The sequence below is a fragment of the Diplotaxodon limnothrissa genome, linkage group LG8, assembly GCF_057381915.1.
Source record: "Diplotaxodon limnothrissa isolate DT_005_m linkage group LG8, D_limnothrissa_male_GT1.1, whole genome shotgun sequence".
In the NCBI taxonomy this organism is placed as follows: Eukaryota; Metazoa; Chordata; class Actinopteri; order Cichliformes; family Cichlidae; genus Diplotaxodon; species Diplotaxodon limnothrissa.
Genome location: NC_140603.1, coordinates 22,102,261 through 22,128,587, shown reverse-complemented (window position 1 = coordinate 22,128,587; position 26,327 = coordinate 22,102,261). Strand labels below are relative to the sequence as shown.

General features: G+C 41.1%; 1 protein-coding gene across 1 annotated transcript in view; it reads left to right on the top strand.

The window, feature by feature from the left end:
• Nucleotides 1-26,327, top strand: part of adam12a (ADAM metallopeptidase domain 12a) — an 87,352-nt gene that overhangs the window by 47,821 nt on the left and 13,204 nt on the right. The window contains exons 5-12 of the mRNA XM_085360882.1: nucleotides 6,163-6,239; nucleotides 8,236-8,422; nucleotides 14,971-15,036; nucleotides 15,626-15,697; nucleotides 16,099-16,268; nucleotides 17,263-17,347; nucleotides 18,876-19,024; nucleotides 25,270-25,447. Coding sequence (XP_085217008.1) covers nucleotides 6,163-6,239; nucleotides 8,236-8,422; nucleotides 14,971-15,036; nucleotides 15,626-15,697; nucleotides 16,099-16,268; nucleotides 17,263-17,347; nucleotides 18,876-19,024; nucleotides 25,270-25,447 — 984 coding nt within the window. The remainder of the gene's footprint in view (nucleotides 1-6,162; nucleotides 6,240-8,235; nucleotides 8,423-14,970; nucleotides 15,037-15,625; nucleotides 15,698-16,098; nucleotides 16,269-17,262; nucleotides 17,348-18,875; nucleotides 19,025-25,269; nucleotides 25,448-26,327) is intronic.

Here is a 26,327-nt window from a genome sequence, read left to right as displayed (position 1 = left end):
GACTCGACAAATGGTTCACGGCTCAAAGCATCAGCAACTGTATTTCTAACCCCTGGCACATACTTTAGATCAAAATCATATGCCGCGAGCTTCGCCACCCATCTCTGCTCACAAGCATCTAAACGTGGCTTTGTCAAGATGTAGGACAAGGGGTTATTGTCTGTCCAAGCAGTGAAGTGCCTTCCTTTCAGCCAGTGGCTGAACTTGTCACACACGGCCCATTTAAGCGCCAAGAACTCTAGTCTGTGCGCTGGGTAGTTCATCTGAGACCGTGACAATGTCTTGCTGGCAAAGGCAACAGGTCGAGCCACTGTCTCGCCAGGAGAAACCTGTGAGAGTACTGCCCCGATGCCATCAAAGGAGGCATCAACCGCCAGGATGAAAGGCTCACTAAAGTTGGGATGAGCCAGGGTGACAACATTAACTAGTTCCATCTTGAGCGTTTGAAATGATGTGCGACATGCTGATGTCCAGTCACTTGGTGTCAGAGATGGTTTGGCAGAGGGTTGCTTCCTGAGCTTCTTTCCTTTCCTCCCATGGGGAATTGCCTGTCGTCCCGAAAGTAACCTGAACAAGGGCTTGGCCTTCGCAGAACAATCAGGGATGAAATGTTGGTAATAGAGGATCATTCCTAAGAAGGACCGGATCTTCTTCTGGGAGGGAGTCACACCATCGCTCTCCATAAGCTGTTCTTCCCTGATGTTGGTAATGGTGTTAACCTTGTCCGGATCAGTTCTCACACCATCCGCACAAATGACATGTCCAAGAAATCTAACTGACCTCTTAAGAAGATGGCATTTCTTAGGGGCCAGCTTAAGGTTGTGACTCCTCAACCGAGAGAAGACCATCTCAAGACGCTGAAGGGCAGTTGCCTCGTCAGGCGCAAACACCATCAAGTCGTCCAAGTAACAAAGCAAGCTGCTGAAATTCTCGTCACCAAAGATCGACATCATCATTCTCATGAATGTCGCCGGACTGTTCGACAGGCCCTGAGGCATCCGGTTGTACTCATGGAGACCAAAGGGCGAGGAGAATGCTGTGTATTTCTTGTGAGGCTCGTAGAGAGGCACATTGTAAAATCCAGAGGTCAAATCCATTGTTGAAAAGAGAACATTTCCACTGAGAGCAGCCAGGGCGTCGGCTTGGTGTGGCAGCGGGTGCGCGTCTTTAACAGTCTTTGCATTGAGCCATCTGAAATCAGTGCAAATGCGCAGGCTGCCATCCTTCTTCCACACCAAGACCAGCGGCGATGCATACTCACTGTTCGACTTCCGGATTATGTCCCTTTCTTCCATCTCATTGAGAGCAGTTCTTAGCTTCTCATACTGACTCGGCGGTACTCTGCGATAAGGCAAACGAAAAGGCTTCTCATCCACAAGGTGTATTTTGTGGACAAAATCGGTAGCTTCTCCACAGTCCATTTTATCCTTAGAAAAGATAGACTCATACTTTTCCACAAGCTGCAGAAGCTGATCTTTCCATCTGTCAGACACCTCACAACTGTCTAAGTCCAAGTCTTGTAGTCCTAGTCTGTGCAAGAGTTCCTTCCTTTGTTCAACAGACCTTATGGGAACAGAACCCTGTTCAAAAGAGTGGCTGTTAGACATGATCTTTTCAGGGGGAGACAGCTCTTCAACTGCGACACAGAGGTAGACATCAGCGATTTTACAGTTCTTCCTCAGAATCACACGCTTGTTGCTGGGGTTAATCACCTTGAGAGGAACCCATTTGTCACCCCACAATGATGAGACGGAGCGGCCAACCAGGATGTCTCTGGGTCTACACCGTGACTGTGTAGGCTCAACAATAACAGTGCAGCCTGCTGATAGAGGTGAAGAGGGAGGTAATTTACCCCACACAAGGTGTTCCTGAAGGGGTTCCAGCGTAACACGCTGTCTCAACTTCACTGTGCCAATCTTATCAGGCACCGCCCCTCCTCGCCAACGCTCAACATTGGAAAGCATGGATAAAAACTGTCTACAGTCATCATTGGTGACATCACCTGAAATAGATACAAGCCTCCAATACTCATCCGTATTCTTCATTACATGAATCAACGACTTAATAGCGTTACTGCCAATAATCATGTCGTCACTTTGGCCTGGAATAACCAGCGTGGGGATGAGCAGCTTGAAACCATAAAGAGTCACTTCCAAATCACAAACTGCTTTAGGTTGGAACTGGTGGCCCCCAGCACCAACAACAACAATGTCATTAGCTGGTTCGAGCTTCAGATCAGGGCAGGACTGTAAAAGCCGCGTAGCAGTAGCCTCACTAATAGAGCACGACATAGAGCCACTGTCGATCATGGCTCTCAGTGAAACTCCGCCCACAGTCCCCACAGTCGTATAAAACAAACTGTCAGATTTCTTAATTCTTTGCGTCATTTGGAAGACAACTGTCGTACCAGGTGGCGAAGTGGAGCACAGAGATTCATACATGGATCCCAGGTCATCGCTGTCGCAAGTGGGAGAGTCACTCAGATGATCCACACTTTCCTCCCTCAAATGTGGATCAACTAGTTTTCCGACCGTCGAGGGGCAGAAGACGACGAGGATCCAGGACAGGCACGCCTGGTGTGGTCAGGTGAGTGGCACAGAAAACAGAGTTTGTGATCTCGGCAGTGCATGAAAGCTGTGTGCGACATATCATGACAGACGGAGCAGGGCTTATCATGTAGGCCCTCAATCCTGGAACGTCTGGAGTTAGGCCGTGTGGTCAAACCAGGCTGAAAGGATCTTTGCAGAAGAACCTTCTCAAGCATGCCTATGAGCCGCTCCAAAGCAGCTGAATCTGTCGACTGTGGCTGAATGTGCTTCTCTGTTGGCTGGACAGGCAACGCTGTTGATATCTGCTGCGTATTCACTGCAACTCTCTCGGCCGTCGTGCTGCTTGAGTTCAACGTTCCTCCAGAGTGGGACTCACACAGGATTTCCTGGACCTCATTGGCTGTCCATTTATCAATTGTCTTTGATCTAAAGATCATGGCAAGCTCAGGGGAGGGACAGTTTTTGATGAACATTCGGGTGACCTCAGTGCTGGGGCTACCCAATGCCTGTCCTCGTTCCTTCAGGCGCTCAACAGCAAGATCAACAGCACGGTGCAGCCTAAGCCAGTAATCGAATGCACTTTCGCCTTTCTCTGGGAGAGTGGTGTAGAAGTCTGCCAGTGGAAGAGGTGAGCACTGAGCAGAGTCAAAGTGTCTCCTCAGGATTCCAAAAATAGCCTCAGGATCACGTGTGACATCTACGACACTGTTTCTAATGCCAACCTGGACCACATCCTTAGCCTTGCCTCTCAAATGAACAAGAATCTCCTCAGCCTGTTCTTCGGGTCTCAGACTCCCCAGCTTTATAAAGGCTCTCATCAGATCCTCCCACTCTCTCACAGAAATGAGATCAGAACCATCCCCTCTAAAGCATGGTGGGTCCTTAAGCTTCCTGTGGGACACAAATTGCACCGGCGCAGCATCAACAGCAGATGTAGATGACACAGCATGGAAAGGTGTGGCCGTAGGTGCAGGTAAGGGGGTACTAGCAGACGGGCTGAGCTGGGTTAAGATACTCTGCGCTACTCTCTGACCAACCAGTTGGATCACATCCCCCATCTGACTCACAATCTCCGTGGCAATAGTATCTGGGTTAGGAGAAGGTGAACTGTTGTTCTGAGACGTGCGTGACACATGGCTAGGGGGAGGGACAACAACCCCTTCACTGGACTGGGGCCCTGGGATCCCCTGACTATCCCCCCTAACAAAACCACGCCCACTAACAGGAGTGTCATAACGCAAACGCAAAGGGGAACATAACAACCCCCTACCCCTACCAACAACATTAGGAGTACTCGATCCCTCCTCTGTGATGTCCATCACAACAACTAGAATAAAACAAAAATGCTATATATGCTCCTTTAAAAAAAAAAATGTGTCAGAAAGAACAACAATGAATCACAAACGTGCAGCGCTGAAACTGGCCCACGTTGCTGAGAGGAGTCCACCGTCCAAACACTCGATTGACGGCTCACGGCACCAATGTAACCCCTGGTCAGCTTCTCTTTCCAGCGCTGTGTGAATAAAACTCTCTGGACTCGAAGTGGGTAGAGCTCAGGCGTGATTTATTCCCCTGCAATAACATGGGACATGAATAACCATGGGTTTCAGCAACAGGATTCCGCCCAAACACAGCGAAAGCTTCATTGCTACTAACGATAGGCTTATGATCGTATAGTGGAACTCTTAGTTTTCCCAAATAAATAAAAACAAATATTGATTGAAAAATAAAATGGCAACAATACTTATCACGGAAAATAAAATAGAAACATTACTGCGTTGTGGTTTAGATAACAAAAGAAAAATTAATTCACTTAAATGCACATTCATGTAAATATAAATAAACCAAAGCCAAAATTCCCTTTTACGTACAATAGTAAATGGAACAATGCTGCCATCTACTGGGCAAACTTAATAAGCAATATGTCTTAAACAGAATTAGCCTGCAGCTCAACCATATACATGTTTCAAAGTACACATACCTGCAATAACATGGGACATGAATAACCATGGGTTTCAGCAACAGGATTCCGCCCAAACTATTGAGAGAAGTTTCAAAATTATTAGACACGACAGCCTCCTCTAGCTGTTAGCCGCTAGCTCCACGTGTCCATTTTTCTTACCGTCTAATCTATTAACTGCAAAACACGGTCATAAACCTGAAATCTACTCAAATACTACCGTATGGGCAGTTCATGCAGTTAGTGCACTGTCATATTAGCTTCAATGAGGATTTTCAAATATGTTTTAAACTCATGCTCTGTGAGAGCGGACGGAGAGGAACTTACCACAGCGAAAGCTTCATTGCTACTAACGATAGGCTTAGGGGGTAGCCCGTTTACCAGTAGCAGACTTCCGCTGCGGATTTTCAAAATAAAAGTTCCAAAATAAACCCATGGTTGCGATCCCAAGTTTAACAGGAATTTAACAACAACAAAACCATATCCATTCTTTTACATCGTTACACTAGCTAGGTGCTTGATTTTACACACCTGTGGCCATGGGGACTGAAAACACCTGAATTCAAAGATTGAGAGTTATCCACATAGTGTTTCACATCTTTATTGTCTTTTTAATACTTTGGAGGCAGCAGAACAACTCGTCAACTGGCATATAACATGTCAGAAAAGAAATTACCTCCACCCAATAGATATTGAACAACATTAATATTCATGAGATGCTTCCTTGCAACTCAGTGTTTATAAGCCCAGTGAAAAACAATGCTTACACCTAATAATTCATGGTGATTTTGTCACTGCGTCTAACCCCTCTTAAAGAGTTAGTTGCATATGAAATATTCATGAATGTAGTTAAAGGGATTGAGTGCATTTTACATGTGTCAACCAAAATTAAGGTGATGGTAAGACTGAAAGATGCTATTTGGTAAGCCCTTTTCCTCTAGCTATTCGGAGAAGTGTGATATTAATTGGATTATCATAACAGAATTACTGCTAAAAGTGCTGGGATTCAGTATTAAGCAAGGATTGCCTTTAATGCCAGAAACCCACTGAGACACTTGGCATGCAAATTCAGCTGCCTATAGAGAGTAACCACCTCGAAGAAGGCCAGACATCCAAATTTACTGCCTGAACTCTATATTTAGAGGCAGTCAAAGTGGGGTGGAAAACTCACATTTCCTTGTTTTCCAGAACAGGGTGGCAGAAGGACCTCACCTGAGCAAGGCTGTCTAGCTGTAGCAGAAGGCCTGTTTTCACTCTAAACCAGACGCTTCCTCCACACCCTCTAGGCCTTGTTCAATAAACACAGGCTTAATTCACTTTCTTTACTCCCTGCTGCAGCTTGACAGGTGGTCCGTGAAAGTGGGTACCTGGGAATACGGCAGAAAGCAAAGCTTGTGCTGGGAAATGTGGAACTCAGATTTCAACCATCATTAGCCTGTGGTGATGAGCAGGAATGGCTTTTGCTAAGCTGGCAAAATACTATTCCCTTATAGTTAATTTACTCGTATTTCACAGTTACAGTGTAACACCTGGGGCTGATTGGGGTGAACTCTGCTTAAAACCCGACGCCTGTTTTGTTTCACACGCTGCTGCTCTATTCCTTCTGTGTTGAGTTTAAAATCCTATTGTTTTGTTTGTTTTGTGCTCCCTCAGGCAAACTGCTACTACCATGGTAAGGTGGAGGGTCATGACAATTCGGATGTGAGCCTCAGCACTTGCACTGGGATTAAGTAAGTGTGCCAGGCGCTAGTTTGTTTCCCATTTTTTGACATGACACCACTGGTGTAAAAGCTTAGTGATACATTCAACAAGCTAACCCTGATCTCTCTGCTTTGGGACCTGTAAAAGTTTATACTGTAGTGCCAGGTGTCGCTAGAACGGTACATAGTGTAGATTTAAAGTCACTTAAAATATGCATAAAATGCAATATGCAAATATGCAAAATTGCTTATCATAATATAATGTTCTATACACAGTTTGATTGCTTTAATTTGTTTTTGTTTTTTTGTTTTTTGTTCTCCACATTGCCAAAAATCCCTCAGTAGCAGTTTTCTATTACATCTGAGTAATAAAGTGGTAATAGTAGGGTAACAAACAGCGTAGTTTAGCGTAATAGCTTGGTAACAATTTGATAAGCTGCTAGAAATAAGAAGGTAATGTCTGTGAGTTTGAATTTTCACATAGTTATAAAATTGTAATACCCTCATAATAATAAGGTAATATCGGTTGATGTTTTAGTATACAGTATTTGGATAGCATTACTATATTATAATGTTTAAATTAATCCTGCCTTAGCTTCCAAGCATTCTGCTTTGCTTAAAAGCAAATATGTAAATATTATGTTTAATGCTCTGGATTATTAAATGGAAACGTCAGCATATTTTATATCTGGATGACAATAGATAACATGTTAGGAAAGAAAGAAATATTTAAAATGTCCAATACACAAAAATAAGACGTCATCCATGTTCTCCCGCTCATCCAATTCAGTGTTGTGGGGGGGCGGGGCCGCATTTGTCACCGATTAACCTCTAACCATCCAAAGATCCAGCCTCTCCTGCAGCAAGTAGCACCAAGCCGACAACTTGTATACTGACAAATTTGAAGTTTTGAAGGAAGAACAATGGTAAAGCAAGCATGATGTAATTGACAGTTCTTTGAGTATTGTCTTATTTAAAAAGATGCACTATTATATTTTGTGTATAGAGTAAAATAATTAATTTATCTTTTTCCTATTATGCCCAAAATGACATATTGGAACACGTTATTAATGTCTGTCATTAGAAATAAACCACTACTAAATTCACTTGGGGTGGATAGCTATATTCTGAGTACACCACACCTCTAACCCCCTCAACTAAACTGTTGAAGCTGGAGTGGTACATTTTGGGCGAAAACTCTTAATAGCATTGGTCAAGTTTTAAACAAGCTCCCAGTTTAGCTGCACACATCAGCTTCCAGGTAAAATTTGGGCTGTGCACAAGTTTTTGTCTGTGCAAAGAGGACAGTTACAACCAATAGTTATGATGCATTAATGGCTTTACTCCAAGTTTTAATGGTTTAGATTATGGCTAATTTGTTGGTTTGTTTAAAACCTCTCAGGCTGCTTAATTTGTGTTAGTAAATACTGAATTTTCTGCAAACCATGCAAACCAAGGTAAAACCCCATGTATGTAGTACTGTTGCAAATCTTTAAACCTGACATTCATTAAGGTTTTTAAGGCACGTGGAGGATTTCAGTCTTGTCGAAGCGCACTGCAAATGTCAGTGAGGAGTAAGGATTGCAGCAATATCACTGGACACAATCAAGAATGTTTTCATGAAGCAGCCAGATGTCGACACCCTCTGCAGAGGGATATGCCTGATTGTGAAGCTCATTCTGCTGACCTCAGTCTTGATATTTATTCATTTATTTCAGTTATTCTTAAACCTGTCTGCATAATAATAACAGATCACCAGAACAGTTTTGACAGGAAGCTACACAATTCTTGACCTGCTCACAGAGACAAATAGCTCCCCATTTGTGTTTGCAGCAGTCAGGCTTGGAGTTGGTTCAGCACGAGTTTGTGTGATTGTGAACATTGTGCAAGGTTTACAGAATCTTACAGCTTATGCACAATGGGTACACTCATCGCTAATGACATGTCATCTTGGTCATCACGTTTGATTATTTTTTATTGCATTGTCGATATTTGCACCTCTGATAGCCTCTTCCTCGTTCTGCAGGGGTTTTATATCTCTTGGCGAAAGATCCTATGTACTGGAACCATGTGCTGATCGCTCTGATGGGACTCACTGGATTTACACAGCTGAACACCTCAATTTTGCTCCTGGCACCTGTGGCCATGATTTCAACACGACCTATTCATCTGCGCACACAGACGGCAGCCCATTCAAGGCTTTTAGCACAAGGGTAAGGATTATTAAACACATATTTTTTTTCTACAGCTAGTAAACTCTCAGTATGTAGTATGTGATTTTATTTTCATTCAACAAAGGTACACTCTCAGACTGGGTCATGGTTTGAACTTTGGATCCCTGGCCTTTCAACCTGTCTTTTTTCTTTCCTTTCCAAATAAGTCAGATCGTAAAATCAGGCAGAGCAGAGAAAAAGTTTTAGCTTTCAGCCTTCTTTGTAGTTTAAACATTTAACTTCAGTGAAACCTAAAGACGTAGCTTTAATAGGACTAACTATTTATACCTGGATAAATTATCTAGTAATGTACAAAAGTCTTGAGCCACTATCAATTTCTTTATGTTTTTTGGGGAAAATGGGATTTATAGGAACACATGTAAATACAGTATATAAGGCAAAACCAGAGTTTGTACAGTTCTAGTGAGCTTTCTGGTCAGTATTTAGTATGACTACCATTCTTCTTCATCATAGCCTGAACGCCCTTAGGTAAGCTTTCTTGCAATGTTTAGTCTAAGCTCTCCAGAGTTCTTGAAGGATAGTCGAACCTCATTTTTGGATGTCGGCTTCCTTTTGTTCCGCTTTCTGTCAAGATGATCCCACCCTGCTTCAAATATATTGCAGTTCAGGCTCTGGGGAGGCCAGTCAATAACCAGTATTTTTCCATTGTGTGTGTTATCTATCTATCTAGGTATGCTTTTACTGCATTGGAAGTGTGTTTGGGATCAGTGCTTTCCAGATGGTATTATATGGTGGATCAAAATCTGATGGTACTTTTTTGCATTCATAATTCCACCAATTTTCCTCCAATCTCCAGCACCACTGGCTGAAATGCAGTCACAAACTATGACAGAGCCTCCGCCATGTTTTTAACTTGTTTCTAGACACTCATTGTTGTACCTTTTCCTAACCCGCTCTACAATATTGAAGACAATTTGAACCAAAATATTTCTAACTTCCCGATAAAGATTCATCACTCCATAGTACCACTGATTTTCAGTGCAGTTAATGTGTGATTTGGCTACCTCAGACTTTTCTCTCAGTTTTCCTTCCATTAGAATGGCTTATTTACAGCAACTGTTCATGCTGAGATCATTTCAGATGAAGCTTTGGTGAACAGTATGTGGATTAATTAAACGACCAGATGCATTTCTTAGGTCTTGTATCAGGTCTTTTTTTATTAAATTTCTTTTCCCTTCCTAATGACATGACTTTTGGATGCGGTTCATCTGCTGTGGGAAACTGCTTCACTTGCCATCCACTGGTTCAGTTTCCCGAAATTCTTTTGAGGACACAATGAACACCATGCCAAGATATAAGTTTTTAGCTAATAGCTTTTGGGGAACCACCTTATTGGTCCAAAAGAAAATCAAAGATAATTGTGTTATCTTTGGCATTTTTTGTAGATTCAACCAAATAAATGGAAAGAAACTTAAAATGGGCTCTTTGCTAAGTTGTCTGCTATGTGTAAACACAACACTGGTTCATCCTGGTTCATGGTTGAGTCCGTTCAAGCCTTTTTAGGCTTGAATGATTCATAGGTCAGTGTTAAGTACGTTTTTCTGAACATGGTCAGGTTCAGCAAAATGTTTAGATGAGATAAAAGACCTTTGATAAGGCCTGAAGAACTGTTGCTAAAGACTACTTTAAACAATTAAAGAAGTCTGGCTCCTTGGAAGCAAAATATATAGAAATAAGAGGTGATTTTTTTTCATAGCACTCTATGATATATTAACCCCTTTAAAAAATGTCTCTCAAGTTCTTTTGTGCAGCCTCTTTATGGGACTGATGGTTATGACAGTATGCTAAAATTAGTAGTTAGCTATTAAATATGTCTTCACAGAGCAGTTACCACAGGCAAAACTCTCTCTGTTTCATAGAGAACATTACAGTTCCCAGTAAGAAATTAACACTTTGTTTTTTTGTTTTTTCTTTATGCATTAAGATGATATTATAATCACGTGAGGCTCTGAAAAAGATGTAAAGATGACCAGCTGCATCAACTAGCTAGAGAGAAATATTTCAGTTTGATTTTCTGGACTTCAGAGAATATAAAATGCAGAATTGAACAGTGACAGGATATATATATTTTTGAAGCCGGTACTTGTTCTGACAGATGTTCTGGAGTGTGTTAGGAGAGCAGTTTTAAAAAAAAAAGCCTGTGAAAAAAGTACATTCGCTGTTTAGCAATAGCATTTGCTCTTAATGTGAGATGAAACTGCTGGGTTGTGCTTACGGCCTCCAGCAGGACCATCCAGAATTAAAGAGATTGCTTTTAAGAAACCCCATCCCACTCTGCCCCCTGCTACAACACTGAGCATAGAGATAAATCACAAGGGGCACGGCCCTGGGGAGTTTCTAACCTCAGAAAGCATAAGCTTTACAGATGATGAGCACTGATAAGTGAAAAACATAAACTCCAGTCATCTTTATCTTTGGGGTGAGGTAAAGCAGGAGTGGACAAACATGGCTGATTAAGCAGATTAGTACAGGGAAGGACTCGGATATAGGTGGTGCATAAGATGAAACAGATGTTCCAGTTGGAGGCTAAGCAAACATACTAAAATCATAATGCAGAAAAAATGTGAGGGACTTTCCAGGGCTTTAGTTAAAACTGATTTTTATTTTTGCAACCATTTCATTGAGATCAGTGTGGGACGCAGACCAAACATATGGGTATACTGGCTGAAACATCCTGTGTTTTCACATTGTTATATTTATTTATTTCTCCGGTATTAGGGATTTTCTGATGTTTTATTGTAGAGCTTGATATCTGCAAATGATTATAGCGCTGGCTTTAGTGGCAAGCATTGTCTTAAATCTTAAGAGGAGTACAAAGATTTAGCACAAATGAACAAACCCTGACAACAACGCAATTTAGAAGTTCAGATGGATTATACCCGTGTGAAAAATGAACTTTTATTTGTTTTATTGGATCAAAATGTTCTCATTTAAAGCACTATGTCCCTAACACTCATTATATGCTAAGAGATGCCAGAATTAGAATGCAAATCATCTCCACTAAGATGCAGTTTATTCATCAGGATGTCGAATGTCGCAACCCCATTGTCAAGTTAAAAATGTGAAAACAGAGGAGACAATGTTTTAGACATCAATGTCTAACTAATGGCGAAAGAGCTTAGCAAGCAGTCTTGTTAATATAGCAAAGAGTATGGTAATAAACAGAGTTTAGTGTAGCAAAGAGAGAAGAAGTACATCAAAAAGCACAAAGCCTTATTTGCTGTACTTAGCAGAAGGCATGCAGGTTCATCTCAGCATGTTACACGGGGGCACAGAGGTGTGCACTGTAGCTTTGATAAACTGCAAAGTACCCTGCTTGAGGGTCTAAAGATTAAAAGGTGTGTTGACAAGAGTGCCCTTAGATGATGAACATCAGATGAGGCTGAAAAGGGTAGAGAGATATGATGGCTTGCTGAGAGGAACAGCACGTCTGCAACATGAATTCTAACAAGGACCCATGTTGAAAATGTGACTATCCATAATGACCATGATTTGAGTGTCTTGTCTTTCATGCTTGAAACAGATCATAGCACATGGATGAGTCATGTCTGAAGTGTGCTTTAATTCATATTAAAGAACTATGAGCTTATACATGCTAGCCTAAACTAATTACAGACATCACATCACCTCCTTTGGTAGGTTGAGGGTGTATACCACATCGGCATCCTTCTTTCACTCCATTACCTATAGGTTGATTATCTAGGTTGAGTTTTTTTTATGCACACCAGTGGAAGTTTCATCAATAAAGGGTGTGTCGTGCAGATTTTCCAGATATATGTTAGATAAGATAGATGCTATAAATAGGATAACAGGTTTGTTTTCCACTTTAGATTAGCAGTGTTTTCCTCTTCCAATAGCAGTTTCAGTTTTATTTTGATAAAGATGCTAGAAAGTATCTTTTGTACATTTAGACCTATGACTCTAACTGACTGGATTCTCCTCCAGAACAACATTGCTCTTCACTGAGTTGAAAGAACAGTATTTGTGTGTATTTTTCCTCCCCAGTGGCCTCCTAGAGACTTAATCACCATAGGGTGTATTTAGAGCACACTTGCCCATCCTGGCTTATCTATGGAGGAGGCAGATAAGAGCAGAGAGGATCCAAGCTGCCAGGCCAGCAAGGATAAAGAGGCTCAGGTTGAAAGAGGGCCATGGTGTGAAGTCAGAACCTTTAGCTCGCAGGATCTGCAAGTGTGTGAGTGGAAAGAACAAGATTGTGTGCATGTGTGTACCTATATGCAGGTGAAACAGACTGTAGCGCCGCGTGTTGTATCAAATAGTTGATGCCAAAGCATGTGATCAGTATGTACTTTGTGACCACAGGCTGTGAATTCTTTTACAATTGGATTTATAGAAGTTGCATCATCATCACAATGGTGATTTTATAAGTTTCATTTCATAAATATTAGATCAAAATTTTAATGAACCAATTTATGCCCAAACACTAACGACATTCCATTCAATGTTTTTCAATTTACTGCTAATCAGCAGTAATGGTAATGGTAAATAACCTAAATAGGACTGGAAACTCCTGTTTAGTATTAAAATGTCAGCCTAACAATTTTAGCAATAACAATTTTACCTTTAAAAATCCTCAGCCAGGCCATTATTCTTTATATTTTACTTCCAAGGAGTCAGACTCAAGTACTGTTTAATGCTTATTCAAGCATTAAAAACTGCACCTAATTTAAGGGATGACTCCAATGTTGTGTCTAGACATAACAGAGATCATTTCTTAAGGCATTTTGTTACTAGCAGCCTGTCACAAAACACACAATTTATATTCTTTTTCTTTAGCTCAATCTATGAAAAATGCCAAAGGAATATAGGTTCACAGACATAAAGTAGCATTTTGTATTAATGAGGTGATTCCCAAGGAGCTATTAGCCAAAAACTTGGCATATCTGGGCATGGTGTGCAGTCTGTCCTTAAAAACATTAAGAAAATTGGGCAGAGTGGAGTGGAAGACCTAAACAACAATCTACAGCAGTATTTACTGCTCTCAGAAATCCACAAAGACCTGTCAGAAAACGTTGATCCAGCATCTGTTGAATAAAGGTGATCAACTAAATATTGATTTTTAAGCCTTTTTTTCCTTATATTTTGTATTTCCATATACATTTATAAACGTTTCAATAAGTCGCTGTACTTTGTTTTCTCATTTTCCTACCAAAACACAAAGAAATCAGGGGTGGCACAAGACTTGATGCTGTGTCTTAAGTATACTCGCTGCTGTAACTGATATTATTTCAAAAATTTTCATTTTAGTTTCACACCATTTTCCTGTCTATTCAAAACAGGTTGAACACTCACAATCTCTGACCACACAAAAAAAGAGCTGAATATTCAATATACTGTATATAAACGATGGGTGTAGCTTCCCTGCCCAGTGACTTAACCCTCTGGGGTCGACGGACGCGCCGGCGCGTGGAAAACTGGACTGATACACCTGATACATCTGATACATCTGCAGGTCTGACAACAGTCAGATTGTTCTGTAAATAGTTTTAAATGGTTATATAAAAATGCCTGAGGCCTTGGCTGTATTTTTAGGTAAATAGTACCATATAACTTTGTTGTTTGCAAAACTTGTGCATAATTTTTAGAATTGTGCAATTTCTATTTGCATTTCAAGTTATGAAAATGATTCATTAGACATGTTTGCGGTTTTTACAGTAAAAATATACCTTTCTTCTACTCAGATTTTAAATTTTTTGTCTGAATTTAGATCAATTGTGCTAATATAGTATGTCAAAATGAAAAAAGAACTCCAATTTCAGATATTTGAGGTTGAGCTGAAAATAATGATTCCAAACAAGGCAAGATAAACAGTTTTTAAAAGTGAAATATAAAGGTAAAATCAAAAGTAGTCAAAAACGGCCAATTATACCCTGGACCCCAGAGGGTTAAACCTGCATTCTTTATAATAACCATCTGGGGGAGAATCCTCTGGGTGCAAAAAAAAAAAAAAAAAAGCTGGTAAAATCCCCATAAATTTGTCTGAAATTTTTATTTTATATCTATTTAGCAAATCAAAAATCTTTTTACGTTTTATAGAGAAAATCTATTAATTTCTTTATATTGTGTGCCAACAGACCATGCAGCACTGCACTAAACAAGCAATAGCGATTCGTTTGGAGTGTTATCAGATTTGTGTGACCTTAGTGGCTCTTACTGGGTCAGATGTGAAGCGTAGCTGATTGTTTTTTGCTGATTTTCATTTCTGCTGCCTTTTGTGTAGAGTGCAGTTCAGGTGAAAAGCCATCTCCAGTGGCCACCTGCTGAATTTAGGCTGCCCTTTCCAGAAAGCTGCAGTAAAGTGCTCCTTACTAACATCCTTCTCTCTCTACCCTCTCCTCCTACTCCTTTCTTCTCATCCCCTGGTTTATTGTTTTGTTATTTGCACCCTCCACCTCCTCTGTCATTTTCTTTTCTTGGATTCATATCTCCTGTTCCTCCATCTTTCATCCTTTTCTGCTTTCCATCCAACTGTTGCCTGTCCACTCCCTTTCATTTATCTCTTGCAGCATAAACGCCATGCCCAGACTACAACCAAGTATGTGGAGCTGATCATTGTGGCTGACAACCGAGAGGTAAGCAGAGGTCAAACGTCTCATCATCCTCTTCATCTTCCTGCTGACTTCCAAAGTAAAGAGGCTCAAAGACCAGATCCCAAGCTAGCTTCCTTCCTCTTGAGACACAGATAAGAAGGCGCCACCACTGCCTTTGTGTCAGCTCTGATGCGTCCACTCGCTCCCCCAATTCGCTCTCCAGCTCCATCTACATCCTGCTGCATACATCACTGACCACTTGACTCACAAATGAGACCGTTCCTTATGTGGGCTCTTAGACCTTTTAAGAAAGCTAAAAGAAGAAACAGTTTCTCACTAGTTTGAGACACATGGGTCAAAGTCACATGCTTTAGAGCCTGAATAAATTCTGAATATAATACAAAGCAGTTGAGGTTATCTTTTCAGCATAACCTTTACCGAGGAGCCTTTTGATGATAACAGCTACAGCAGCAGTGGCAAGAATGGGGGTTAGAGCGCACCCCATGAAGACATTTCTACAACTGATACAGTGTTACACTATAATGCGATATGTCCAAAATACTATCTTTGAGGGTAATAAGCATTCAAGATGGCAGCACTTTGCTTCATTCTCTCTACTTGTATTGTTCAGTTTCAGAAGCAAGGCAAGGACATGGACAAAGTCAAGCAGCGGCTGGCTGAGATTGCTAATTACGTGGACAAGGTAACAATTGAATCCAAAGAGGGAATGCAGTGGTGGATTGTGATTTATTAGAGGTCACATTAAGCCTGGTGAGAATTGACCGACCTGCGGGCAGAGGTTGATTGGATTATGAATGGATGATCAATTTCATAACTTGGCTGGGCATTTTGTGATGCAGCCAGTTTAATAGATTGTGCCATGGGTGGCTGTTAAACACAACAGAAGCAAAAAGCTGATTTATTCATCTGGAGAGCCATACGCTGATAAATATTTAAGGACTTATACAGAGCCACTTTCGGTTTTAAGTGACTTTTTCTATAGCATTTGTGGTTAATAGGTAATTTGCAGTAAAGACAGTGGCAAAAATATTAAACACATCTATAATCGCATCCCTCTCCCTGCTTCCGACTCCAAACTGTTAGTTCTACAGGGCTCTGAATATCCGTGTGGCTCTCGTGGGGCTGGAGGTGTGGAGTGATGTGGACAAGTGTCCCATAACCCAGGACCCATTTACTACCTTGCACGAGTTCCTGGACTGGAGAAAGGTCAAGCTGTTGCCTCAAAAGCCACATGACAACGCCCAGCTAATCAGGTACTGTAGCATAGAGATGCAATGCCTGTGTTTAGGATAAATCCTTTGTATGAAAGGTTTTCTTTATTCGCAACTAAACAAAAGATGCTTAGTAGTACAGTTGATGGTTATTCTTTGGAGCTACCCAGTTTACTGGGTGGTGTAGAGTTTCTAAAATAAACACATGACTACAAAAAATTGAACTCCCACCTTTTAAAACATCTGCAAAACCCGTAGCGCACAACATATTTGATTTTTTTAAATACACAACACAAAATTATAAAGTAAAAGGTCATTTTTAACCATTATTTATAGCCTACATTGTCCACCAGTTACAGAACGACCCATCCTACGGTATGTGGGTAGATGCTAGCCACACAGACGCTGTCAAGGAGACATGATGGGTGTTTGGGTCTTTACACAGTTGTTACCCCTCTCATTTGGTAGATGAATGTTAACAAAACAACCACGGCTAAAAAAGAAAACATTCAGAGAACAATGGCTCTGTTACAGCTGCCAGTGAAACAAATGTTAACAGAAACATGAGGTGGAATTTTTTAACGAATATATCATTTTTAGTCAGTGGAAAGATATTAACAGTAGCAGTGTTACAGTAGTTGTTGGTCTGTCAGTAAAAGACTTAAAACTGTAAGCTGAGATGTGTGGGCATTTATCTAAGGTGATGTATAATTTCACACAGCTGCTAACTTGGCCGTATGCTCCCGATTTTGAATAAAGCTTTAGCTTATTTGGCATTCACGACAAATTAGAAGCAAATGAAATGCTTCCTGCCCTTGTATGAAAGCCTTAATATATGTTTTTGAAATGCAGCTGCCAGAGCACATTTGCACTGGTGGACCCGCAGCAGTCTTCAAAACATCATCTTCTGTTACAGGAAACGCCGCATATTGCTAGTGGTCAGAAATCCTCAACGGCGCCTTTGATGACAGAAGTGTGAACACATGCATGGCTGCATATTTGAGCAATATAGTAACCATTGTGTTCTCATTTTCAGTGGGGTGTATTTCCAGGGAACCACCATTGGTATGGCACCCATCATGAGTATGTGCACAGCGGAGCAGTCAGGAGGAATCGTCATGGTAGGCTAATAAGTGTGTTTTTAAGAAGGGTATGAGGAGGGTATACATGGGAAACGCCACTGAATCGCATTTAATACATTTTAAGGGATCACAAGCTGAATGAAAATGCAAGTCATAAATAATGAATCATTACAGAACTTTAATGTGTTGCATTAGCACAAGTCATCCTATTATTTCAGTCTTAAAGGCCTGGCTGGCTGGTTAGGTTTGGTCGCCAGATGGTTCTTCACTCTTGTCCTGCAGATGGTAAAGTAGGGAGTGGATCATTAGGATAGAACTGTGTACTGTATGCACACATACTTAAGGCTGTAGAAATGGGGATTAACCCCCAGCCACTGATGACCGTGTTTGACCGGGTTGTGTCTCTTCATTTACCAGCTACCTCTGAACTCATTAGTTAGGCTTTCCCTGTGGGTCTCATTGCTCTCTCTCCAGGCAGTTAAATCTTAGACATGTCAGACATGAGGAATCTCAATTCACCAGCCCTAAATGTCATAGTCATTTCATTGGTGTGGTGAGACGAAGCACAGACGGTTGCGTGACTTGCCCTCCTGAGCTCCTCAGCCTCATCTGTTGGTAAATGAGTCTGAATGGGGTTTTTCCAGGAAACAGAATCCAACTTATTTGCATGAATCTGGGCTGCACATTTGGATTGCACTCAAAATAGCTGACTGTTTCTTTCAAAAGCCCCCAGCAGAGCAGTTCAGCAGCCTAAGCTTGATTTGCACAGTGCTACAAAATAACGTGCTGTGACGAGAGACTCCAAAAGTGAGGTGGTCTGACATGTACAGCTTTGCATCCATGATAGCCATCTACTGTATATTATTTATATGCCCTCTTTGTGGGTTAATGCTTTGAACACCTTGCAGAAAATCCCCAGCAAACATCAGGTTTCACTCTGTGTGCCACTGTAGATTCATCTTTACTGTGCATCTGCTAACACTGTCTATTTTTAATTTCTGTCCTGCCAAAATTGAGTGTCTGATTTTCACCGAGGCCGTTTGTTTTTTCTTTGTCTTCCAACCTATTTGCCGAGAGGATGTCTTTATTTGTGAAGATGAAGCAGCACATCTGCCTCTGTCAAAGTTTGACGAGCGAGCTGAAGGTGACAGCCCGCAGTCTGCTTTCATAGCTCATTTCTGTGCCTCAGTGTCGAGCAGACGAAATGCTCTGATAAGCACAGATTCAACAGAATTGTTTGTTTAATCTTGGCAATATGCAATTACACTCACTTGTTTTGAGTAATGTTTCTCCAGTGGCTCCTGTGGGGAACAACAATTTGGCTTGCGTTAATTTTTTTGTTATTTGGTATTTTCCTCGGAGAATGCAATCAGAAACGTCTGTTCTTAATTAGCTTCTGCTATTGTTGCTGCGACAGATCTGTATACTGAGCAAATTTAATAATGGATATTGCTTCATGGATTCATGCCTAGCCTGGAAATACAGAGATAGCTCTGAATCACGAGGTAAAGAGGTTTGAGGGGAGATGAGGTAAGACGGCACGTTTTGTGATTGATCTCTTTTGCAGGACCATTCAGACAACCCCCTGGGTGCTGCAGTCACTCTGGCCCACGAGCTTGGACACAACTTTGGGATGAACCATGACACGCCAGAACGGGGGTGCGGCTGTAGAGTGACTGTGGATCGTGGAGGCTGCATCATGACTCCCTCCACTGGGTGAGTCACAGTTTCAGCTCCACCCCATCTTAAAAAACACAGGCACACATCTAAAATACATCATTATAATATAAAACTATCACTAATTTAAATTAATGTACTCATTAAGTACAGTAAGTGTCATCAAAAAACCCTGATTGCGATCTTATGTAAACATAATTCCACATGCTCTTCCCTTGTAATTTATTGTTTGCTGAGCAGTAAGCAAATTATGCCAATTAACTGTTGGGCCATTGGGTTTATGGCAGATTCAACAGCTGTGCTAATGCCCCAAGGCAATATGACTCACTCCGAATGGGAAGCCAGTAGTTCAGTGGCAGTGCATGGCCGTGACAGCACAAGACACTGACTGACTTATTCCCTGACATAATGCAGATGATGTCTTGCAGACTAAAGATGTGTACTGTACATGTGGAAACAAGAAAGTTGCTCATTAAGAGTATCTGAGTGACAAAATGGCTTAAAATTCAACAGCTCAATTACATCTAATTGCTCACCATAGTCTTGACATCTTATAGTAGACCCAGCAGATGCAGAGGACGTTCTGAGAAGAAACATTGGGGTGTCTGTTTCAGCCAAGGCCTTGTGGTCTGTGGGAGCCTCCGACTGGTGTTTATGCTGGAAACATCCCTCTCTATTTGGTTTGGCCCAAGCCCATGAAAAACACCATAACAGTATTCCTTATTATAGACTTAGAAAACAACCGAGTCTTAAGAAGTGTAGATTTACATTATAGTCTGATTGAGGGTATTCCTGGTCAAGGTCTTTGCCAAATATGGCAACAGAGTGAATATATTAAAAAGGGAAAGAAATGTTTGTTGAAGTAGAAATAAAATGGTTTTGTGTTTCCTTTGCTCGCCTCCTCTTGTCGTCTGGCTCTCCCCTTTTCACAGACAGTTACAGTGACGCTATTCTTTGATATACATGCAACTTTAATGCTGGAAAATCTCTTAGCAGCCCCAAGTAAATAATTGAAGACTCCTGAAAACGGTAGTTTTAATGTAGGCAAAACCCACCACCTTCTCCTTACTGTTTGAATCTTAAGTTGCATGTAGCAATGATGAACCTCTCTGAATGTGAAAAAAGGTGTTTGTGCCACACTTTAAATAAAGGCAAATTAAATAATACATGAATATTTAGCATGTTTTTCTCCACGGAGACTGTTTGCTTTTTTTTTTTTTTGATTATTATAGCAGACAAAAGAAATAAATTATTTAGTCCTTGGTTTTAAAAATAATCCCCTCTACTCCTCCTCTTTGCTCAATATTTCTGCCCTGCTTTTTAATCCAGGATTAAGGAACCAATACATTTAAATAAGGATGTTTAGGAACTCTACATTCTCTCATTCTGCCTCTTTATTTATTCCAGGTCAGTACCATAAAGTTTCCCCCATGGGTCCAGTTCAAGGCCCCTGCAGTTGCTTAAAAGCACTATATTTCTACAAACATTTTGCTAAAATTACCCGAATTCTGTTTTTCTTTTTAGAGAGAAAATCAGATATTTTTACGAAACCGTGTTATCTTACACACCTCTACTCAAGGCCTGCTCTGGAAAGAACTGGCACAAATGCCTGTCTGATTATCAGCCCCTCCATTCTGTAATTGAAAGTACTGGCAAGGCTCGCCTACACTCAGTCAATCACGAGTACCGTTTTTTTTTCATAAGTCTCTTTTGTTTTAGTTAAATGGCACAGAGTAATTGTAGGTTCACAGGAACATTGTTGCTTATATACGGGTGCCCGTAAGGCAAAGGAGATAATGAGATCCAGTTTGTCATTGTTACTGTGGGGTAGAGAGTGTTTGTGGGGTAGATGATGGGGGCGGGCAATAAAACTGCAAGCTGACCCAGTGCCAACTACACATCTGCACAGAGGACCGCTTGTTTCCTGTTCACACTGGTCACGGCCATTTGTTGCGTCCTCCTCTCTATCCATCTCTGCATCCACCCATTAGCTCTAAATGAGAACACGCTGGTATTTCTCATCCTTTGAGATTATATCTCCTCGACAAACGCACAAACACAAACACAGCAAATGAGCTCATCACTCTTTTGCGGACATATGAGCACGTGCGTGTGTGTGCACAAACATGAGAAATCCATGTTTTTGAAAGACTAATGCAGAAACTACAGTTGTGCATTAGTCTTCCAGTCCTCTTCCATTTTATTACGTTGTGTCCGAGCTCCAGGTTTGATGATCTGGTTTACTGTTTATTGACCGGTTTTTGTGCTTTCATTCAGAAAGTGCAGCTTTCTGGATGGAAGCTGTTTATCGCAAGGGCCATAAAGTAAGATGTTGAGCTCATAAAACATACAGCAGGGTGTGCAGGACATGAGAATGAAAAAAGAGAGTATAGACTACATTCTGACTGAACAGCAGCTTGGCTCAAATCAAAATGGGATAGAGCGTCTTGGTTTTCAAAAATAAAAAAGATGAATGATTCTCATAATTTTAGAAAAACTGACATGTCATTCTAGCTAAAACATATTGGCTCTTAGGTATATGCAGATAGCACTGATTTTCTGGGCATGCATGTCCTTGATATGTTCTGAAAGAGAGTGTGTTGCAAAATGACTGTAATACAAAGCTGATATATATGTTTTGTCATTAAATAATTAGAAATCACAGAAAGTGAGTCAAAGGCATGCCATGGAAATGTGACTCATGCCCCACTGATGAACAGGAACTCACTAGTGTGCCTTGTTTAATTGGCTCCGTGGGGAAAACAGTGCTCTTCAGTATCTACAACAAGGCCCTGCTGACATGGCATCAAGGAGTAACAGCAGATCATATGACCTAATGGCATCGCTTAGAGCTCGGGCTCTACTTGCATTAAGGAATCTGTAAAAATCCATATGAAATATCTGGTGAAGCAGCAGTCGTTTTGTTCGTCAGTTGTCATGTTCAGCTTCAAATTTTCTTTGTTCACAATTGTGCCAGAACATTAGGTCTTCCTAAATGTATGTCAGTAATAGACTAATTTGGTATTTTTAAAAATATTCCCCCTGGATATTGCAGAAGATCTGATTCATAACCTCATCGCTGTTTCGTGGCTGAAAAGATGCAGTATAAATTGAATTTTTGTGATCTGAACTGCAAGGACGGAAAGGCTGTGAGGAAAAAGCCCCGCTGAGCTAAATTTGGGTCTAACAGCTCTCTGAATTTTAATGTGATACGTTGCAACTAATCACTGGTATAATAGGGTTTGGCTTTAAGGTCATAGTTTACAGCAAACGCTCATATTAAGATGACGCTCGTGTGTTGGTTATTTTATGTTTTAATAAGAAATATGTAGGGAGGCAGGACATTTTGTCAGCTATATCTTCCTTTAAAGATTACTTACTTCATTCACCTCTTCAAACAAAACAAACAAACACAAACAAATGTCACAGTTTATCTACCTTGTTGTTGGAGCAGCAAAGCTTCCAGCTCTGTATTGTGCGCTGTGCAGAAATTATTCCTTATCATAGACCGATCCCCACTCTCTCCATTTGCATCGATGTTGCTACACTGTAGTCAGTGATTGTTTTGTACTCTCTTTCAACCATCAAATGCTGGACCTCTGAAGCTTAGGAGCCAACTGTCAAACACTGACTATAAGTCGGAGATGAACCAGAGAGCACAAAAAAACATTCAATCTATACTGGAATTAGAGCATGAGTGGGTGGGAAACATTGAGTTCGATAAGACGGAACAAAGATTTGTCGTAAAGGCAAGGCAATTCGACTTAAACCAAGACAAGAATGGGATCAGCTGGGAACAAGATTGAGTCAAACTGGGTCTTTTGGCCGAGACGATGAGTGGTTGTCTTCAGCATTTCCAGTTCACCATATGCACCAGATGTGCCAGCCATTACTGGCCTTGGCAATGGCCTGCTAGCCCTGAGGACTGCAGCTGCTAAATGCCATCCACTGTAAATCATTGGTGCCTCTGCCTTTTCACAGTCATTATTCCTCCTCCTACCTCCAGATTGTTAGGCTATACCAATTATTTGTGTATTGCCTCTCATAAAGAACAGCTGGATCCCTGAGCAGCTCGTGTATCTCAAGAGTTACAAAAAGAAAAAAAGACGGACGTGAGAGTTTTGTCATGCATTGCACAGGCTGGTAATTGAAGAGCAGGGCTGAGTTCATGGAAACTGAATGAATGCAACGAAGGAGGGGGTTCAACTTTTCAACGGGCAATTTTGGCTCAGGCTTTGGGGGCAAGGAGGAAATCAACAACAGCAGTTGCTAAGGAAGTGCCCTGCTTGTTGAACAGCAGTCTTGACAGCTGTTGATCAGAGAGGAGGAGGAGGGGGAAAGAGGGCACAATTATGGTTATTACTACAGCTGTCTTTAATGCTCTTTCCTTTCACCATTTCATTTCATTACAAAGCCACTCTGATCTTTTGCTTTAATCCAGAATGTCTGGAGATCTGCTTCGAGGTAACCCACTTTTACCTAATGCAACCTGCGAACGGGGTGGGGGGGTCAGCAGCGAGGGGTGATGTAAGCCGCCTCCGCACATGTTGGAAATCAAAGACAAGCCAAGAATGAGGCCGTGCCAAACATTCACAAAGTGTCATGACATATTTAGAGCTGTATTAGATGTGAAAACCCAATCAGAGGGAAACACAATTTGAAAGAGTTGCCAGCATTAAGTTACACAGACGTTTCTCCTTCTCAGAAGTCAAAGATTCCAAAGAGTAAGTGTTTTATAGCTTGTGTGCAATACAGCCAGTAGGTCTCAACAGCTCTACTACATTCATACTGACCTCAGTGAAGTGAAGAATTGTGGGTTGTTTGCAGTTGTGACATTTCCTGTCAACAATCCACCAGAAAAACCTTTAAAAATTACATAAAAATATCATCAAATTAATGCCAGTAAAGTTTTACTAATCTGGATTTCATGTTTGACTGTGTCTATAATGTTCAGTTGTTGAGCACGTTGCTGCTGTGGCCAGGTTCAAGATAGATGTGTTTTATATGGTAGAAAAGGTCTCTCTTTCCCATGCAAAGGAAAGAAAATCAGGCTTTTAAAGCCACAGGCACGAACAGGCACGTGGGTGGCAGAGGTGGTAAAGGGTCAGCATTAGTGTTGATGGCATAAATAATAAAATGGCACGATAATAATACATTTTATTTAAATGACACCCTTTTTCAAAAGGGCTTTTACAGACTAGCAAGAAAGCAGAATAAAGCCGATCATTAAGGTCCAACAAAACAAGATAAATCTACGGTGAAGTTGGCGGGGATAGGTACAAAATGCAAGATACAAGATGACAATTTAAATAATAAATATCAATAAAAGAATAAAAGCAATAGAGCAGAAACAATAAACAATGAAGAAAGACAACGATAAGAGAATAATGGAAAACTGAGACTGTGAGAGATGGCTTCACATAAAAGAGGAAGTGATTTTTAAAGAGGTCACTTATTCAGTGAGACTTATCTGCTTATCTCAGGCGGGTCTCTCCAGAGTCGAGGGGGCCCTGATGAGAATGTACATTTAAAAAAAATTCAAGGGTCCTTCATCACACCGGTTGAACGAGACATTTGGGTATCAAATCATCCACGAATTGTCTCATGCATGTACTTATCTATGAAGCACAGCACTGATATAAGTTTGAAGATTACGTATATATTCATCCATTCCAGCTTTGTGCTGAGTTTTATTGTGTCAGTGGAGTATTAAAAATCTCATATGGTGCTTTTGTATCAGGAGTCACAAAGAATGAGATACAATCTGGACTTATTCATGCACATTTTACACAGACGCTGTCATCTAAGGCACTATATTATCACAGAAAAGCTCAATAAAGCCACATGAGGTCTTTAACAAAGCTTTTGGCAGACACAGCCTTGGGCCGAGTGCTTTCCCCACGGAGCAGACCACCCTCTCTCTCTGTTCCAAAAACAATATTAAAAACACACAATCCCCTATTCCTCCTAAATTTATGGGTGTTGTACGTCTTGCAGAGGACGCACTTTTTGGGTTGAGTGTTCATAATCCTTTTCTCATAAAATATGTCTAATCAGATCTCCCACTCTCCATGGAGAGAGAAGTCACAGGGGCCCTGTGCTGTTCATATGCTGATGGAACTTTGGAGAGCTCGCTGAGCTCTAGTGGTTAATTGATTTTGTGATTAGCAGCAATTAGCCCTGATTACATTAGACTAAAGAGGGCTCTCGTGGGGGGATCTCAGTTGTCTTCTTGCTCTCTCTCTCTATTTGTGTGACTCACGTAACATTTCCTTCACTCGCAGGTATCCTTTTCCTACGGTGTTCAGCAGCTGCAGCAGGAAGGACCTCACGGCTAGTTTCGAAAAAGGCGTTGGAATGTGTCTCTTCAATATGCCAGAGGTCAAAGTGCTGTATGGTGGGCAGAAATGTGGCAACGGCTATGTGGAGGAGGGAGAGGAGTGTGACTGTGGAGAACTGGAGGTGAGGGTGCTGTAGGTCATAATAAAAAAAATAAAAAATGTTTTTATTTTCAGGTCTCTTGCAGCTTTTGCCAAAAACTCTTAGCTGCTACTCATAAATCATTGTTAATTATGTTTTCCATTCTACATCAAATTAAATAAGGAGACATGCTAGAGGGGCGTGCTGCCCTGACACTAGTAGTTCGCCTCAGCTTCAAATCTAATGGCACAAAGCTTTTGTATTGCAAACACATTCTTCTGATAATTAGGTTAAAGATATGAGTATGGATTAATTCAATCAGTGGAAAGAAGACATGTTTGCGAGGGTTGATGTCTAATTGTGATACAGTACACTGAGAAGAAGCACTGCTGACAGTTTCACACTGTCAACTAGTGAATTATTTAAATGAATCTGCATTGGCATGCACATATTTAATGGAAGTGCATGTTGCCAACTGTTACAACTGCAGGATGATAAAACAGATAATCGTGATTCGGCTGACAATTAGCAGAGGCGAGCTGCTTATCGAATTATGAAATATGAAGGCGACATCTATTGTGATTTAGAGGGATATTTTGAATTACATAATAGCCTAAATGAGAGAACGCCTTGTTGTCTTTTGTAATTTGTTTATGCTTTTGCGCCCCATGAGTTCTTTTGTGAGCTGCTCAAGTTTCAGTCAGGGTCACACTGAAAGTGGCCTTGTCCTTAAAAACAAAGCGCTAACTAGAGATGGACCGATCCGATATTACGTATCGGTCCGATACTGACCTAAATTACTGGATCGGATATCGGAGAAAAATAAAAAATGTAATCCGATCCATTAAATATCACGAAAGCACCTCACAAAACTTGCAACACGCCGTAACTCACCTCAGAACGTTAGCACGTCGGAGCAGTA